The sequence below is a fragment of the Aspergillus novofumigatus genome (assembly GCF_002847465.1).
Source record: "Aspergillus novofumigatus IBT 16806 chromosome Unknown P174scaffold_4, whole genome shotgun sequence".
Taxonomy (NCBI): Eukaryota; Fungi; Ascomycota; class Eurotiomycetes; order Eurotiales; family Aspergillaceae; genus Aspergillus; species Aspergillus novofumigatus.
The window spans coordinates 1460049-1475137 of NW_020194277.1; the positions used below are offsets into that span (position 1 = coordinate 1460049).

The 15089-nt window shown below is 51.3% G+C and overlaps 5 protein-coding genes and 1 non-coding gene across 6 annotated transcripts; 3 read left to right on the forward strand and 3 right to left on the reverse strand.

Annotated features, from left to right (window-relative positions):
* The first annotated feature begins 131 nt into the window (after positions 1–131).
* Positions 132–3581, forward strand: P174DRAFT_450915 (isoleucine--tRNA ligase ILS1). Its single transcript, XM_024828981.1, has 2 exons — positions 132–628; positions 692–3581. The coding sequence occupies exons 1-2, from the start codon at positions 200–202 to the stop codon at positions 3494–3496; spliced, it is 3234 nt and encodes a 1077-aa protein (XP_024682581.1). The 5' UTR covers positions 132–199; the 3' UTR covers positions 3497–3581.
* A 27-nt stretch (positions 3582–3608) lies between these two features.
* P174DRAFT_420552 (uncharacterized protein) lies at positions 3609–3982 on the reverse strand (the record flags this gene model as incomplete). The annotated part of the gene is made up of 4 exons (XM_024824873.1): positions 3609–3650; positions 3697–3711; positions 3762–3857; positions 3917–3982. The coding sequence occupies 4 exons, from the start codon at positions 3980–3982 to the stop codon at positions 3609–3611; spliced, it is 219 nt and encodes a 72-aa protein (XP_024682582.1).
* On the forward strand, positions 3955–8169 carry P174DRAFT_388982 (Sfi1 family protein). The gene is made up of 2 exons (XM_024823431.1): positions 3955–4422; positions 4502–8169. The coding sequence occupies exons 1-2, from the start codon at positions 4359–4361 to the stop codon at positions 7702–7704; spliced, it is 3267 nt and encodes a 1088-aa protein (XP_024682583.1). The 5' UTR covers positions 3955–4358; the 3' UTR covers positions 7705–8169.
* A 353-nt stretch (positions 8170–8522) lies between these two features.
* P174DRAFT_t104 lies at positions 8523–8611 on the reverse strand. Its single transcript has one exon. It is a non-coding gene; the product is annotated as a tRNA-Leu (tRNA).
* A 713-nt stretch (positions 8612–9324) lies between these two features.
* P174DRAFT_370912 (WD repeat protein) lies at positions 9325–13661 on the forward strand (the record flags this gene model as incomplete). The annotated part of the gene is made up of 6 exons (XM_024822352.1): positions 9325–9405; positions 9503–9691; positions 9763–12486; positions 12541–12787; positions 12847–13097; positions 13155–13661. 6 exons carry the CDS (start codon positions 9325–9327, stop codon positions 13659–13661), a joined length of 3999 nt encoding a protein of 1332 aa, XP_024682584.1.
* A 276-nt stretch (positions 13662–13937) lies between these two features.
* On the reverse strand, positions 13938–14621 carry P174DRAFT_420554 (uncharacterized protein; the record flags this gene model as incomplete). The annotated part of the gene is made up of 2 exons (XM_024824874.1): positions 13938–14549; positions 14607–14621. The coding sequence occupies 2 exons, from the start codon at positions 14619–14621 to the stop codon at positions 13938–13940; spliced, it is 627 nt and encodes a 208-aa protein (XP_024682585.1).
* Between the last annotated feature and the right edge of the window lie 468 nt (positions 14622–15089).

Sequence of the window (15089 nt, forward strand, 5' to 3'; positions counted from 1 at the left end):
AGATCCTAGATTGTCGTGTCTGTAATAATGCTTAAGGGCGGTAGGGCAAGAAGCCTTGGCAGAAAATCGGCCCGTGGGGCCGTGAGTCATTGCCGCCCTGCATTTATCATCTTTTTTTATCTACCCCGCGACCCATCCCTCGCTCCTGGCCACAGATCGCACCGACAGCCATTATTTGACGACTGTCCCCTCGCCCGTCATGTCCATTGATTTTCCGGCTGAGGAAGAGATCACCCTCAAGAGGTGGAGGGAGATCAACGCCTTCGGGAGGCAAGTCGAGCTATCCCGTGGCCGCAAGCCCTACACTTTCTACGATGGCCCTCCGTTCGCAACGGGCCTTCCTCACTATGGTCATTTGCTTGCCTCGACTATCAAGGATATCATCCCTCGATACTGGTCGATGAAGGGTCACTATGTCGAGAGACGGTTCGGTTGGGATACACACGGTGTCCCCATTGAGTACGAAATCGACAAGAAACTCGGCATGTCGGGCTTGGAAGCCGTCGAAAAACTCGGCATTGAAAAGTACAACGAGGAGTGCAGAGCTATTGTCATGAGATTCGCGTCTGAATGGCGCGAGACCATTGAGAGACTCGGCCGCTGGATTGACTTCGACAATGACTACAAGGTACGTTACCCCGATGATGCTGGTGCGAATGCCTATCGCCTCAATTTGTACTGACGGGTTTAGACCATGAACGCCAGTTTCATGGAATCAGTATGGTGGGTTTTCAAGCAACTGTTCGACAAAGATCTTGTCTACCGTGGTTACCGTGTCATGCCGTACTCGACCGCTCTCAATACCCCCTTGAGTAACTTCGAAGCGCAACAAAACTACAAAGATGTGCAGGACCCTGCAGTAGTTGTATCATTTCCTCTGGTAGATGACCCCGAGACCTGCCTTCTCGCATGGACGACCACGCCCTGGACCCTGCCTTCCAACGTCGCCCTCGCCGTCAACCCTGGTTTCGAGTACATTAAAATTTTCGACGAAGCCTCCAAGAAGCATTACATCCTTCTCGAATCCCTCCTTCGCACACTCTACAAAGACCCTAAGAAGGCCAAGTTTAAGATTGTGGATCGTTTCAAGGGTGTGGACATGAAGGGCTGGAAATACCAGCCACTCTTCGATTACTTCTACGAGGAGTTCAAGGACTACGGTTTCCGTGTGATAACTGGGGACTATGTCTCCGCTGAAGATGGTACCGGTATCGTCCATCAGTCGCCGGCCTTCGGTGAGGAGGATTACAACGTTGCTATGGCAAACGGTGTTATCAGCGAAACACGTCTGCCACCCAACCCTGTCGATGAGAAGGGCTGCTTCACCGCGGAAGTTCGTGATTTTGTTGGTCAGCATGTTAAGGCTGCCGATAAGGCCATTATCAAGCATCTCAAGGGCATCGGTCGTCTGATCGTCGACAGCCAGATTACTCACAGCTATCCATTCTGCTGGCGTTCCGATACTCCTCTTATCTACCGTGCGGTGCCCTCCTGGTTTGTCAAGATCGGACCCATCATTCCCCAGATGCTTCAGGGTATTGAAGAGTCGCACTGGGTGCCTTCTTTCGTCAAAGACAGGCGTTTCGCCAGCTGGATTCAGAATGCTCGGGATTGGAACATTTCAAGAAACCGCTTCTGGGGAACGCCGCTTCCATTGTGGGTCAGCGACGACTTCAAGGAAGTTGTGGCTGTAGGTAGTGTCGAGGAGCTCAAGCAGCTGAGTGGCTACGAGGGAGAAATCACCGACCTGCATCGTGACAAGGTGGACAAGATCACTATCCCAAGTAAGCAGGGCAAGGGTGTCCTCCGACGTGTCAGCGAGGTGTTTGACTGCTGGTTCGAATCGGGTAGCATGCCATACGCATCCCAGCATTATCCCTTTGAGAACAAGGAGCAATTCGAGAAGAGCTTCCCCGGTGATTTCATCGCCGAGGGTCTCGATCAGACGCGTGGTTGGTTCTACACTTTGACTGTTCTGGGAACACATCTCTTCGGCACCCTACCCTTCAAGAACTGCGTTGTGAACGGAATTGTTCTTGCTGAGGACGGAAAGAAGATGTCGAAGAGATTGAAGAACTACCCTGATCCCACGCTGATCATGCAGCGCTACGGTTCCGATGCCCTTCGACTTTATTTGATCAACTCTCCCGTCGTGCGTGCCGAGCCACTCAGATTCAAGGAGTCTGGCGTGAAGGAGATCGTTGCCAAGGTTCTCCTCCCTTTGTGGAACAGCTACAAGTTCTTCGAGGGTCAGGCAGCTCTGTTCAAGAAGAACAATAGTATTGACTTTGTCTTCGACCCCAAGGCTGAAGCCACCAATACCAACGTGATGGACCGGTGGATCCTGGCCAGCTGCCAAAGTTTACTGAAGTTCGTGAACGAGGAGATGGCTGGATACCGTTTGTACACAGTAGTTCCTCGGTTGCTCGAGTTGATTGACAACACAACCAACTGGTACATCAGATTCAACCGCAAGCGTCTTAAGGGCGAGAACGGCATTGATGATACTCTGCATGCGCTGAACACCCTCTTCGAGGTTCTCTATACCCTAGTCAGAGGTCTCGCTCCCTTCACACCATTCATCACCGACACCATTTATCAGAAGCTGCTTCCCCACATCCCCCAGGCGCTCCGTGGCGAAGACAGCCGGAGTGTGCACTTCCTTCCCTTCCCCGAGGTGCGCGAGGAACTGTTCGATGAGGTTGTCGAGCGACGGGTGGCACGGATGCAGAAGGTCATCGAGATGGCCCGCGTCTCCCGTGAGCGCCGCTCCATCGGCTTGAAATCGCCTCTGAAGACTTTGGTTGTGATTCACCAGGATCAGCAATACTTGGACGATGTGAAGTCCTTGGAAGGCTACATCCTGGAGGAGTTGAACGTCCTTGAGCTTGTCTTGTCGTCCGATGAGGCCAAGTACAATGTTCAGTACAGCGTTAGTGCCGATTGGCCTACCCTGGGCAAGAAGCTGAAGAAGGACGCCCAGAAGGTCAAGAAGGCATTGCCATCCCTCACGAGTGATGACGTGAAGAAGTTTGTTGCTGAAAAGAAGATTCTTGTTGACGGCATCGAGCTCGTCGAGGGTGACCTTGTCGTGAAGCGTGGTCTCAAGGAGGATGTTGCATCTGAGGGAATGGAACCTAACGCTGATGCTGATGTGCTGACCATCCTTGATGCCAACCTATACCCCGAATTGGCTCAACAAGGATTAGGTCGAGAGATCATCAACCGTCTTCAGCGTCTGCGTAAGAAGGCCGGTTTGGTCCCTACTGATGATGTAAGAATGGAATATGCCGTTCTCTCTGATCCCGACAGTGTTGGTATCAACCAGGCTTTCGAGACGCAGGCCAAGGCCATTGAAAAGGCTGTCCGCAGGCCCCTGGAACAGGTTGCCGTGGTCGATGGCAAGGTCCCCAGCGGAGACAAGGAAGCTCTTATCATGGAGGAGGAGCAGGAAGTTCAAAAGGCAACTTTCCTGTTGCGGTTGCTCAAGCTGTAGCTTCGGGCCAATCTGTATTGAGATATGCTGCATGAAAATAGTTAAGATCTTAGATTTGTCTAAAGATGAATTATGTTTACGAATCTCTTGGTTCTATCTGGAATCGTAGCAATCACTTCTTCAGTCTCCAGGAAGCCCCTCTGTACGCCTGGCCCTGTGCGGTTTACCCGGCCAATACTTGGACCTCGACGACCTCATACCTTCTTGGATGCCGACTATAACTTCATCAGTAAGCTGCATCAACCATAGCTTCTGAACAGCATACCAAAAAGCAATCTTTTAGCTTCATAAACTCCTTAGCACACATGTCCTTGTGCACTGCATTGTAGTCAGCAACAATGCATTTGCCATATGTGGCTGCCTGAGGACTGATTAGCTTGCATACCAACAGTACGAGCAACGCGGGGAACATGAACATACCTCTGCAGAGCATTTAGAAGCAGCTTTTGCAAACTTCTCAATAGGTCTGACCCTCGTTGATGGCATTTTCGGTGTGATACTGCAACTGATCCTCTGCAGCTTTTCTCTCTGCTGGTGATGCAATTCAGACCCATGGACCGGCCCCAGGGCAACGCATTACATAAGCACTATTAATCACATGATGTACGCATTCCCATCTGCGCGACGCGAACAAAACAATTTGAGTTCTGGGGACAAAGCTGGGGTGCGCTGTGTCCTTTGTCTCAACGCTCTGCATAGTCGGACATACTATTTTGCTGGATTTCTTGGGTTTTGTCTTTTCTAGCATTGGACACTGCGGATCTTTGTTCTACCGTCACCTTTGCGTCCCGCAATGCATGATTTCGTTTTCCGCCTCCATGACCGATCTGCGAAAAACGCGCCTTAGGTCGCGGACTTTTCGATGCCTCCGAATCCCCCTCAGCGTAAAGCTTTATCCTTTGAAAACCCGTCGCTTTCAGACGAAGGTAGGCAACTTCGATCGCTGACGTGTCAAGATTTTGCGATTCGGGTTCTTTGTCTAATCTCCGTCTTTCTTGTGTATAGATGTCGGCCTCTTGTATCAGATCGTTATCCGCGCGGAGCTGGATCCGGACGCCAACCGACTTCCCTTCAGGGCGTTGTTCAAAGCGTACGATGAGGTCATTGCCGAGCATGAAGTGGACGCGGATCCAGGCCATGCCTGTCTGCGCTTCCTCTTCAAGATGGGAAGCAAAGAAGTCGTAGGCGATTCTCTCTTCGAAAAGTTCGAGAATCTGCTTCGCCAAATGGGTATTGTCATTGAATTCGGTGGCGATGATACCTTTACCGAAACGAATGATACATATGAGGACAAAGAACCCTCAATTGAAGGGTTGCGCAATAGGAGGGTTGATCGCGATACGACGTCAAGAGAGGATACCACACAGACAAGGCGCCGTAGGCGAGCATCCTTCAACTCTATGTACGATGTTGGTGAAGACATTACGCAAAGAAGCTTCGCCAACCGCCCGAGCTCGCGTTCCTCCATGTCGCGTCTGCAGACAGGGAAGACTGAATTCCCTGAGCCGACACCGGCGCGGGGCGAGAAACAACGGATCTCTCCTGACAGGACTCAATTAATGGCTCAGTTTGTGGACGTTGGGCGAAAGTTGATGCGCCGAATGGAGGAGCTGGCTTCTAAGGAGGAGAGGCGGGATAGAACACCAGCTTTTGTTGGCAAAGATGCCAGATCTGCGGTTGACCGAGACCGTTCTGAGAGAATGGCAGAAGCCTCGCGATCAAAGTCACGGTCCCGGCCTGCCCGCGCCGCCAGCTCCATAGCCTCGGATGAAGACAGTGAAGGGTCTACTACATCCTCGCAGGAGGACGCGCACAACTCTTTCGAGAAGAGGGAAGTACCTCCAGAAATGCTGTATAGACCATCACTCTCCGATTTGCTGCGCGATGCTTCGACATTCAATATGTATCGTCAGCGCGCAATCGCTCGGCGCATTCTGACGCAGTGGTTGAAGAAGGCGGTTCAGACGCAACAGACACACCGAAATATGGAAGTGGTCGCGGTCAATCGCGACAGGGTAACCCTCCTACGGCAAGCTTTTGAGACGTGGCGTACAATTATCCAAGATAAACGCCGGGTGGCTCAGACAGAGAAATTTTTCAAACATCTCGAAGAGCGTGCTGGACGCGCCAGAGACCTATATCTTATGACCAAAGCTTTCACGCATTGGGCGCAAATCGCCTCTGACGAAGTTGCAAAAACGTCAGCTGCGCGACGACATATCCTGCGTGTCAAGTATTTCAACGCTTGGCGTGAAATCACAGCTGTCAATGAGCTGAAAGCTCAGCGATTCGCGCTGCGAAGACCCTTTAATGCCTGGCGAAGCAAGGCTCGAGAAGCAAAGGAAATGGAGCAAAAAGCGGTGGCAGTCCATAACAAAAAACTGACACATGCGGTCTACTGGCAATGGTTCTGGAGTTTCTGTGATCGGCGGGCACCCCAGTGGTACGATCATCGCCTCAAGCGACGTTCCTTGCTTTACTGGCTGCGAAAGTTCCGCATGAATAGGGAGCGTATTCAAGAAATAGACGCGAAGAATAAGCATACTGCTACTGCGACAGCTTGGCAGCTATGGCATCAGAGATCTGAAGCTATTGCTGCTGCAGAAAAGGACGCTATATCCATGGATCGAAAGCAAGTCCTGCAGGAAAAGCTCGAGGAATGGAGAGTCGAGGCTCGATTACGCCCAATTGCTTCTCGCGTCTCCGCCACGATAGATAGAAATATTACCCAAACGGCATTCTCGCAGTGGGCCAAACGGCTCCGAATGCTCAGAGAAGCAAAAGAAGTGGATCGACTGAGGGTTATGCGCAATGCATGGACCGCTTGGAATGATCTACTTCGATGTCAGGCTCTGACTGCGCGGATAGAAGAGCGCATGAAGATGGAAATCATGTACAAATGGATCCTCGCAGAGCGATTTCGGTTGATGCAAAGGATCCGTGATCAACGAATCACGCGCGATGTGTTCTCTCGGTTTGTGACAAACGTGCGTGACACTTATACACGTCTCTTGCAGCATGCCGATGTACATGAGGAGTACCGTAACGAAGAACTTCTCCGATCAAAATTCATCTGTTGGCGGGAACAGCTTGCGCTTCAGCGCCAACGCGAAGTGGCTGCGGCTGAATTCTATGCGCCACGCCTTCAGCAGGAATCGCTCGTGGCCTGGCGCTCGAAACACCAACACATGACGAAATTGGAGGGGTGGGCTCGCGACGCAAGGTATTACTTCCTAGCGACCCGAACGATCAAAAAGTGGCACAAGGCTACATTGGACTCTGCCAAGCGTCGTCGTCAGGAAGCCTATGCCAAGATCCGGCGAAAGATCAAGATCAATCTTGCCCTCAATGCGCTAACGCACTGGCAATCGAGAGCTCAGCATGTAGCAGAATTGGAGCAGCAAGCCATAGCCCTTTGTCGGAGCAAGACTTTGGTTATCGCAGCAGAATATGTGGAGACATGGCGCGACTCGACAGATAAAAGAGTACAGGACTGCGAAGAAGCAGACATCTTGTACGCCCGCCAGATTGCTCGAGGTCATCTGGCACGCTGGAGGGAATCATCCGCCAAGTATCGCGACCTGAAGCAACAAGCGAACGACGTTTACCGCCTGCACGGCTTGGGTCGCGCAAACGGTCAGCTCCGCAAACTCAGCCTTCGCGTCTTCCAGATCAAGAGCTCTTTCGAAACTGCGAATTCTATGCATGAACGCAATTTGAGAAAACATGCAAGAAGCATGTTCCGCCATTGGTTAGAGAAGGCCAGGATGAGACTTGAAGCCCGAGACATTCCGGGTCCATTGAAAACTCCTGCAAGAGCCTTTGACGGTGCACTCACGAACGGGACAGACGAGGTCATTTTTGATCCTTGGTATCGAAATGAGACTCCATTCAAGCTCAGCGATTTCCGTACCGAGTCTCAAGTACCCTCAGCAACTCCGCTTACCACCCCTAACTACATGATGTCTCCGTCCAAGCGAGCCGCGCGAGCCAAAGCGCTCACGCAAATTTCTACAACCCCTGCGACGCCTCTGTATACGCCGTTTGCCAGTCGATTGTTGCGTGCCGAGGGTATGGGCACGCGGACTGGTTCAAGCTTCCGGAATCGCAATAGCCGGGGCAACGGCTTAGGCACAAGTGTGCGATTTGTCGATCAACCCCCTGAGTCGCCGACTGACGGTCGAGGCTCGGGGAATCGACGTCCTTGAGATATTATCTGCTTATCTGCTTCTGAAGAAGTTGGCGCTTTTGTTCGTGTATATGCTTTCCTTTTTGATTCGTTTCGCAATTGGTGCATTATTGGATGAGCATATCGATACCTTGTTGCATGTTCGCGTGGCGTGTGGTCAAGTGCATCATGGGTTTTTGGGTATTTATATCGACGTAAACCACTGTTGATTTTGGATATATGTACTATGAGTGATACACGACCAAGCGATTCTGTGATGAGTAACGCAATTAAGTGCAGACGGTGTTTATCTGCTTCTTGGACATTTTGGATGCCATGGCTTTCAGAGTTTCAAGCACTGGATCATTAGTTGCCAAAGATAGTGGTGCCAGATTCATTCACTGTCTTCCATCTATGGGCTTGATTCTGCGGCCATCACAGGCTCCTTCCTCTATATAAACAACAAGCACATGAGACTCAACTCTTACTCTTGCTTTCCCTTAATCCAGATCCTCAATCTATCCTCCCTCCAGTTTTCTGTATATTTCGTTGCTACCCCCATCTCACACTTGGAAGAACTACTTTTTTTTGCAGTAATACCAAGATTATTACTTTCTTTTACCTACCTAGTCGCCAGGATCTAGAGCTATATCACACATTATAGTACACGCCCAATACATCATGTAAGCATGTATAAACTATTTATATAGCCACGCGATGTGCGTGCAGTATATGACTTTGCGTGATGATACCTCTCCTAACCTAGGTAGACAGAAGAAGATTAGATTAGCGTGGCAGGAACAATAAGCTAGTACGGCTGCAGCGGCTCCCAAAAAAATACAGGGTGTTTTTCTGAAATGGTAAGAGTGGGGTTCGAACCCACGCGACTTTCGTCAAGCGAGATTTGCAACTTAAATCGCTCGCCTTAACCACTCGGCCATCTTACCTCTTTAATTTTGAGAGGATATTAGTTCATTTCATCCGATCTTCAGCTATTAACTAACTATATCGGCAGTTCGCAAGCCAGCAGGAATATCGCTATTGAAGAGCTGCCATATCAGAGCAACCCCGAATCAGGAAGGCATGCCGGAGCCTACTCCTCTGATCACGGTCCGACCAGCAAGGACACGTCCTCGTCCGCGGCGCCGTGCCTCTTCAACCCCTCGTCCTCAACAGAGTCAGACTCAATCCGAGTGTCAGACATGGAGTTTGTAACAATGACGCTGCTGCCTCGCAACATTCGCTGCCAAGAGAACCGCAACCGTTCGCAGCAAGTTCCATAGTAACGTGACATCAATACTGCAGTAGAGCATAATACTGCCATACCACAATTCGCCTAGAGATAGTCCTAGTGCTCTATGTAAAGATTAGGTCGACGTTGATCGCATGCTCTGGTCACACGGCGGGAGTGCCTATAGTGGAGCAAGTACGGAGTACAGATAGCGGAAACAGCGTGATTGACATCAACATCTCACACCTCCGGACGGAGTATATTGTCTGTCTTTCCCCACAAGTTCAGAAATCAACATATCTAATTTCCTCATCGACATCCTCGCACATTCTTTTCAACTGGAGCTTGTCATCATCACGTGTCTATTACTGGCAATGGTGTAGCACCACCGAGCGCAACAAGCGTCCAACTCGATCAACGACCGCCTCTATGCGAGCGGTGCTACCAGGGAGACCCCCAGCGAAGCTCCAGTCTTTCAGCACAGCGCTGTGGGACGGTCTCCGTGTGGTTGTAAGCAAACATCCTTGTGATTCTTGAGACGACCTTATGCTTCATTTGCTTAACTACGAGCTCCGCTGACACTTGTCGCTTTCGCGTTTTCCCGTAGGTGTACATTTCCGGGCATGCGCTTGTTATCCTCGGCGGTCCGCAGACCCTCCTTCAGACCATCTACGTGGATGAGACCAAGACGCTCGAGGCTGTGACGATTGATGAAGCTTCCGGGAAAATTGCTGTGTGTGGTGGACCGGACGTTTTCATTTACCAGCCGTACGGCATCCAGCATGAAACGTTGAAGGTGCGTGTTTGTTGTCCTGCGAATGGTGGCGATCGCACGTTGCTGACTTTGCTGGTGATTTTGGAATTCAGTGGTCCCTTTTACATACCATTCGCAGCGAAGACGATGGCGAGACGATCAGAACCCTGTCCTGGGGCTCCCCCGATGAGCTACTCCTGGGCAATTCGCATCTTACACTATGGTTCTTAAATGACGTCCCGCGCCTTATCTGGAAGCAGAAGCTCGCCAACCCGGTCAAGTTCGCGCAGTTCTCTCCCGATTCGACACTGGTGGTCACTACGGGACACTACGACCGCATGGTCAAGGTTTGGCGGCGGCTCTCCTTCGGTGCAGATGATGTGCGATTCGAGGTTTCATATCTTCCGCACCCGGCGGTTGTTACAGGGATACACTGGCGTAAGCCAATTCACCGAGAACAATCCTTGGAAAATGTGTTCTACACTCTGAGTGCGGACAATAAGATCAGGGTCTGGGCTGCGATCGACCATCATGCGCCGTCACCCCTCCAGTTATGGACGGAGATTGACATGGGCGCATCTGTTCAACCGAGGGAGACTGCGGATGAGAAGAATAGGCATCGTCGATATGGGTTCGTTGTCGATAGTCGAGATTTTTGTCTTGCGACTGAACGAGCGGTGCAGCGAAGCGCAGGAAACAAGGAGAACCATGCTTTAGAACACATTATTGAAGTTGCGAACAAGAATCCGGAAATTTGCGTTGTGCTAGACGGACAAGGTCATATGTCTGCATGGGCTTTGGAGGATGTTGGGTCCAAGACCAAGTCGAACATGAACGCTTTCAACATTCTTCATGTCGAAAGCATTGATTTCTCTTTCATGTCTGGACTGTCCGCGGAGGAGGATTATGCTCAGTTATGTGCTTTTCAGACCACACCTCTGGGAGACTCATTTTCTATTATTGTCCATCATTTCGATGGCAGAATTGAGTGGTTTGATTCGCAAGTTGATGTGCTGTTTGACCCTACGCCGCGCAAAAACCGGATCGCCCTGAAAGCTTCTTGGACCGGACATACTGATCCTATCAACAAGATCGTTCGAAATGCAGCCGGAGACACGCTTGTTTCTCGAACTAACGAGAACAAGGCCACAATCTGGAAGCAAAGGTGGAGACATGGTCGGTCGGTTTTGGTCCGGAAGAGCTGGCTGTACTCGGACGAGCACATTCATCGTAGCTGCGTGATAGAAAGTGGTGACTTTCTGGTCAATCTTCATCACTACGGCATCTCTGTCTGGGATGTCCGCTCTTTTCATGCCCGAAATATCGCCTCTCAATCGTTCGAACTCTCAAGCAAACCGCTCTGCGTCCTTCCGTTACCGACAGCGGATAAGGGCGGCAACGTCGTCTACATCGCAACAATAGGGGCTGATATGAATGGGATAGCTTGGGAGATACGTTTACCCGCTGGCAAATCTCAGACCAACGGTGTCTCGTCAGCTGCACAGTGCTCACTGCGGAAGTTTTGCACCTTCAATCTAGGTCTCGACGAAGACATGTCGTACATCTTGCCTGTCGACCCTGCAGGCCCTCAAAAAACAGTATCGGGATTCTTCGACCTGTTTTCTCCGGATATAGCGCTGTCGTATACCACACGGGGTGTGATTCACACCTGGACTGCCAAGGTCGATCAGCAGAATAGCCAGGTGGAGTTCTTGCTGACCTCGACGGTCGACACGGGCATTGAGAATCCCTCACTTGCCAGTGGGAGCTCTACCAAGAAGGCAGCTCTGGTAGACGCGGATCGCACTCATCTGACAATCTGGGATACAAATGGTGCGCAACTGGAGTTCGAGGAACACTTCGCGCAGCACGATGTCATTCGCGATCTCGATTGGACATCTACGCCAGACAAGCAGTCGGTCTTGGCAATCGGTTTTCCGCATAAAGTCATACTACTGTGTCAGTTGCGGTATGACTATCTCGATGCCCGTCCATCCTGGACGCAGGTCAGAGAAATCTGGATCCGGGATCTGACACCTCACCCCATCGGTGATTCTTGCTGGCTTAGCAACGGCCACCTTGGGATTGGCGCTGGAAACCAACTCTTTGTCTACGACAACGAGATTGACGCCAGCGACCGCTTAGTTTCGCAACTCCGCATACCCTCTCGCGGTCTGTCTTCCGTTGACTTGTTCGAAGTTGTTAGTCGACTAAACGGTCCGCTACCTGTCTTTCACCCACAGTTCCTTGCGCAATGCATCCTCAGTGGCAAGACAAACGTGGTGCATTCCGTCTTGACGACCCTGCATCGGAAATTGAAATTTTACACAGAAGGTGACGACATCGATGGCTTTTTGGAAAGGCCGCTGGAAGACTTTTACGTGGAGCACGATATTCCGCAGCAAGCATCTTCCAAACAATTACAGGCCTCATACGCCGACCTGGATCTGAGTGAAACCTCCAATGTGATGGACGAAAACGCTGCCGCCGCACTGAATGAGAATCTCTCTCGCTTCGCATTGCCGCAACTTTCCAGCCATGAGCAGTTCCGCCTAGCTGATACAATTGAATGTGTTGCCACGGTCGAGAAGCACCGACGGTCCATGGATGACAATGCTGCTCGCTATCTTTTGTTCTTTCGACAACACATGCTGAGAAGAAGTCAAGGCGTCGCAAATAAGGATACGGTTTCTTGGCGAGAGATCGTCTGGGCGTTCCATAGCGGCAGCCAAGATATCCTGTCCGACCTCGTGTCAAGACAGTACGGCGGCAAGATGCAATGGGCGGCAGCCAGGGAGAGCGGTATCTTTATGTGGCTGACAGACTTTAATGCTATTGTAAGCAATTCCGACTTCATTCGTTACCGAGGATGAAGAGCTAACACAGGACAGCGAGCACAATTGGAGCTCGTCGCGCGCAACGAATATACCAAGACGGAGGAAAAGAACCCTATTGACTGTTCCTTGTTCTATATCGCGCTGAAGAAGAAGAATATTCTACAGGGTCTGTGGCGGATGGCAAGTTGGCACCGCGAGCAAGGTGCCACTCAACGGTTACTGGCAAATGACTTTCAAGAACCTCGGTGGAAGACTGCAGCTCTGAAAAATGCTTATGCTCTGCTTGGGAAACGGAGGTTTGGTACGGTCTTCCTGCACAAGCCCCTCGAATTAAAGTAAGCTTTCCTGACATTTTTCCAGAGTACGCGGCGGCTTTCTTTCTTCTTGCAGACCAGCTTCGTGATGCGGCCAACATCTGTTTGAACCAGGTTGGGGATCTACAGCTTGCGATCGCTATTACGCGTGCATACGAAGGAGACAATGGTCCCGTTTTGAGAGAAATCCTGGAAGAGAGGGTTTTGCCCGAAGCCGCATCTGACGGGAACCGATGGATGGCATCGTGGGCCTTTTGGATGCTAGGCCGTCGCGACATGGCCGTCCGTTCGTTGATTGTAAGATGGTATTACCTGTTCCTTCTTGGGCTCGTTGACTGACAACTGGTCGTACAGTCGCCCGTCGAGACGTTGATCCCTTCTACCCCTTCATCTCCTGGAAGCCCTGGCTCAATCCCGCTGCAAGCGAAGTCATTCTTATCCAACGATCCCGCCTTGGTCGTTTTGTACAAACAACTCCGGGAGAAGACCCTGCAAACACTGAAAGGGGCTTCTCAGGTATCAGCCCGAGCGGAATGGGAGTTCATCATTCGCAATGCCCGCCTGTATGACCGCATGGGATGCGACCTCCTTGCCCTGGATCTTGTGCGCCATTGGGAGTTCCTGAGCGTGCCTCCTCCACCCAAGACGTTGAAAGATGTCGCGCAGAAGCTACAGGAGAACGGCGTCGATTACCGAAAGATGCTTCGACGGCGAAGCAGTCTTGTGGTGGCAGACCTGCCGATCAAAGCTGGTCTTTCGCAGGAACCAAAGACTCCAGCTGTATCACACAAAACAAAACCACCCCCTACGATATTCCACGAACCCGACGCCAACTCACTGCTCGACAGCTTCGGATTCTGATTTGCACTTATTGTTATTGGCTTTTCAGCATGGAGGCGTCTGGTGTACGTATATACATTTCTATTGACCGCAAATTATCTGCTTCGCGAGCCAAGAATCTCTTGTATAGCACGAACTGGCTTTTACGTTGATTTGCTAGACTATTGCGGACGTGAATTCATAACTGGGACGTTGATCAACACATACGTAACCATCATCATTCTGGCCTAATCACAGACAAGGTAGATCAGGCTCAGGTCTATACAGTCCAACTTCATTAATAAGGAGAATGGGACCCTACAACCGTATCCGCAGCGCCCTCCGCAGCGAGACCGGCCTGGCAGCAGCACTGGAACCCGTCCCATTCAAATAAGGCGCAGTCTGATTCGCCAACTCGACCAAGTTGTTACCATAGAGATAAGGACGGTCATGAAGCAGGGATTTATGGCTATGCGCTGGTTGTTCACTCGACTGCACGTCTTCATCCTCCTCTTCTTCGCAGTCCAACCTGACCCAAACCTGATTATACGAGACAAAGTTCCTGGGGACGCAATCGCTGGACGCGAAGCCGTGCTTCACCTCCTCTTCGAGGAGAGGCGGGTCGACGCACCCGGGGACCTCGTGTATGGCAATTCTGCATTCTTCGGGTCTAGTGCCTTCGACTTCGACTTCCGCGTCGAAAGACATGTGCGTTACCTCGCGGCCGTACGAGAGCGGCACGAAGATGTTCGTGCAGGCCCCCGGGGAGATATTGAGTGCTGAGATGAACTCCTCGTAGGGAAGGTGGTCTGGCGCTGAGGCTGGGTGGATGCGGTCGACTGGACAGGAGGGGAAGAATTCGGCCCAGATGCGGGCTGTAGTTGAGGAGGCGAGCGCGGGTGTCAGGATAAGGAGGAGGGCGAGGAGGTGCTGCGATGCTGTTAGACTTGTATCGTGGATAACAGAGGTTTTTGGGATTCGTCTTACGTTCGTGAAATGCATGGTGAGGATATAGTCCAGCACAGCAGGACGAGAGTTAACTTGCACTAAGGCGCGATTCCTAACTCGCTAGACCCTGAAGAACACAAGCCCTATATATGCATTCCCTTGCCCCCTTCGCAATCCGAGCCAAAGCCAAATGATGATGGTACATTAGTCCCGATGGCAGGAATCAGCCACGATCAAAGCTTGACCTCGACACGACGCGAGACGAGACGAGACGCATGAAACGGCTGCACATACCTCGTTTCATTTCAGCTCTCTCTAAGGAATCGACACGCACACGCACACGCTAGTGTGATTGACTGATGGTCAGGCCTACAGTCTGCAGTGCATATCGTGCATTCCGGGCCAAGCTCATGAAGCTCATGGTGGCGGCGCGCCAGTAGTGTTCGTGGCTTGATGGCTTGCATTCCATTCCGTTGGCTTTGTTTGACCGTGATGGTGACGGTGACGCGCCTGTCAAGTCGG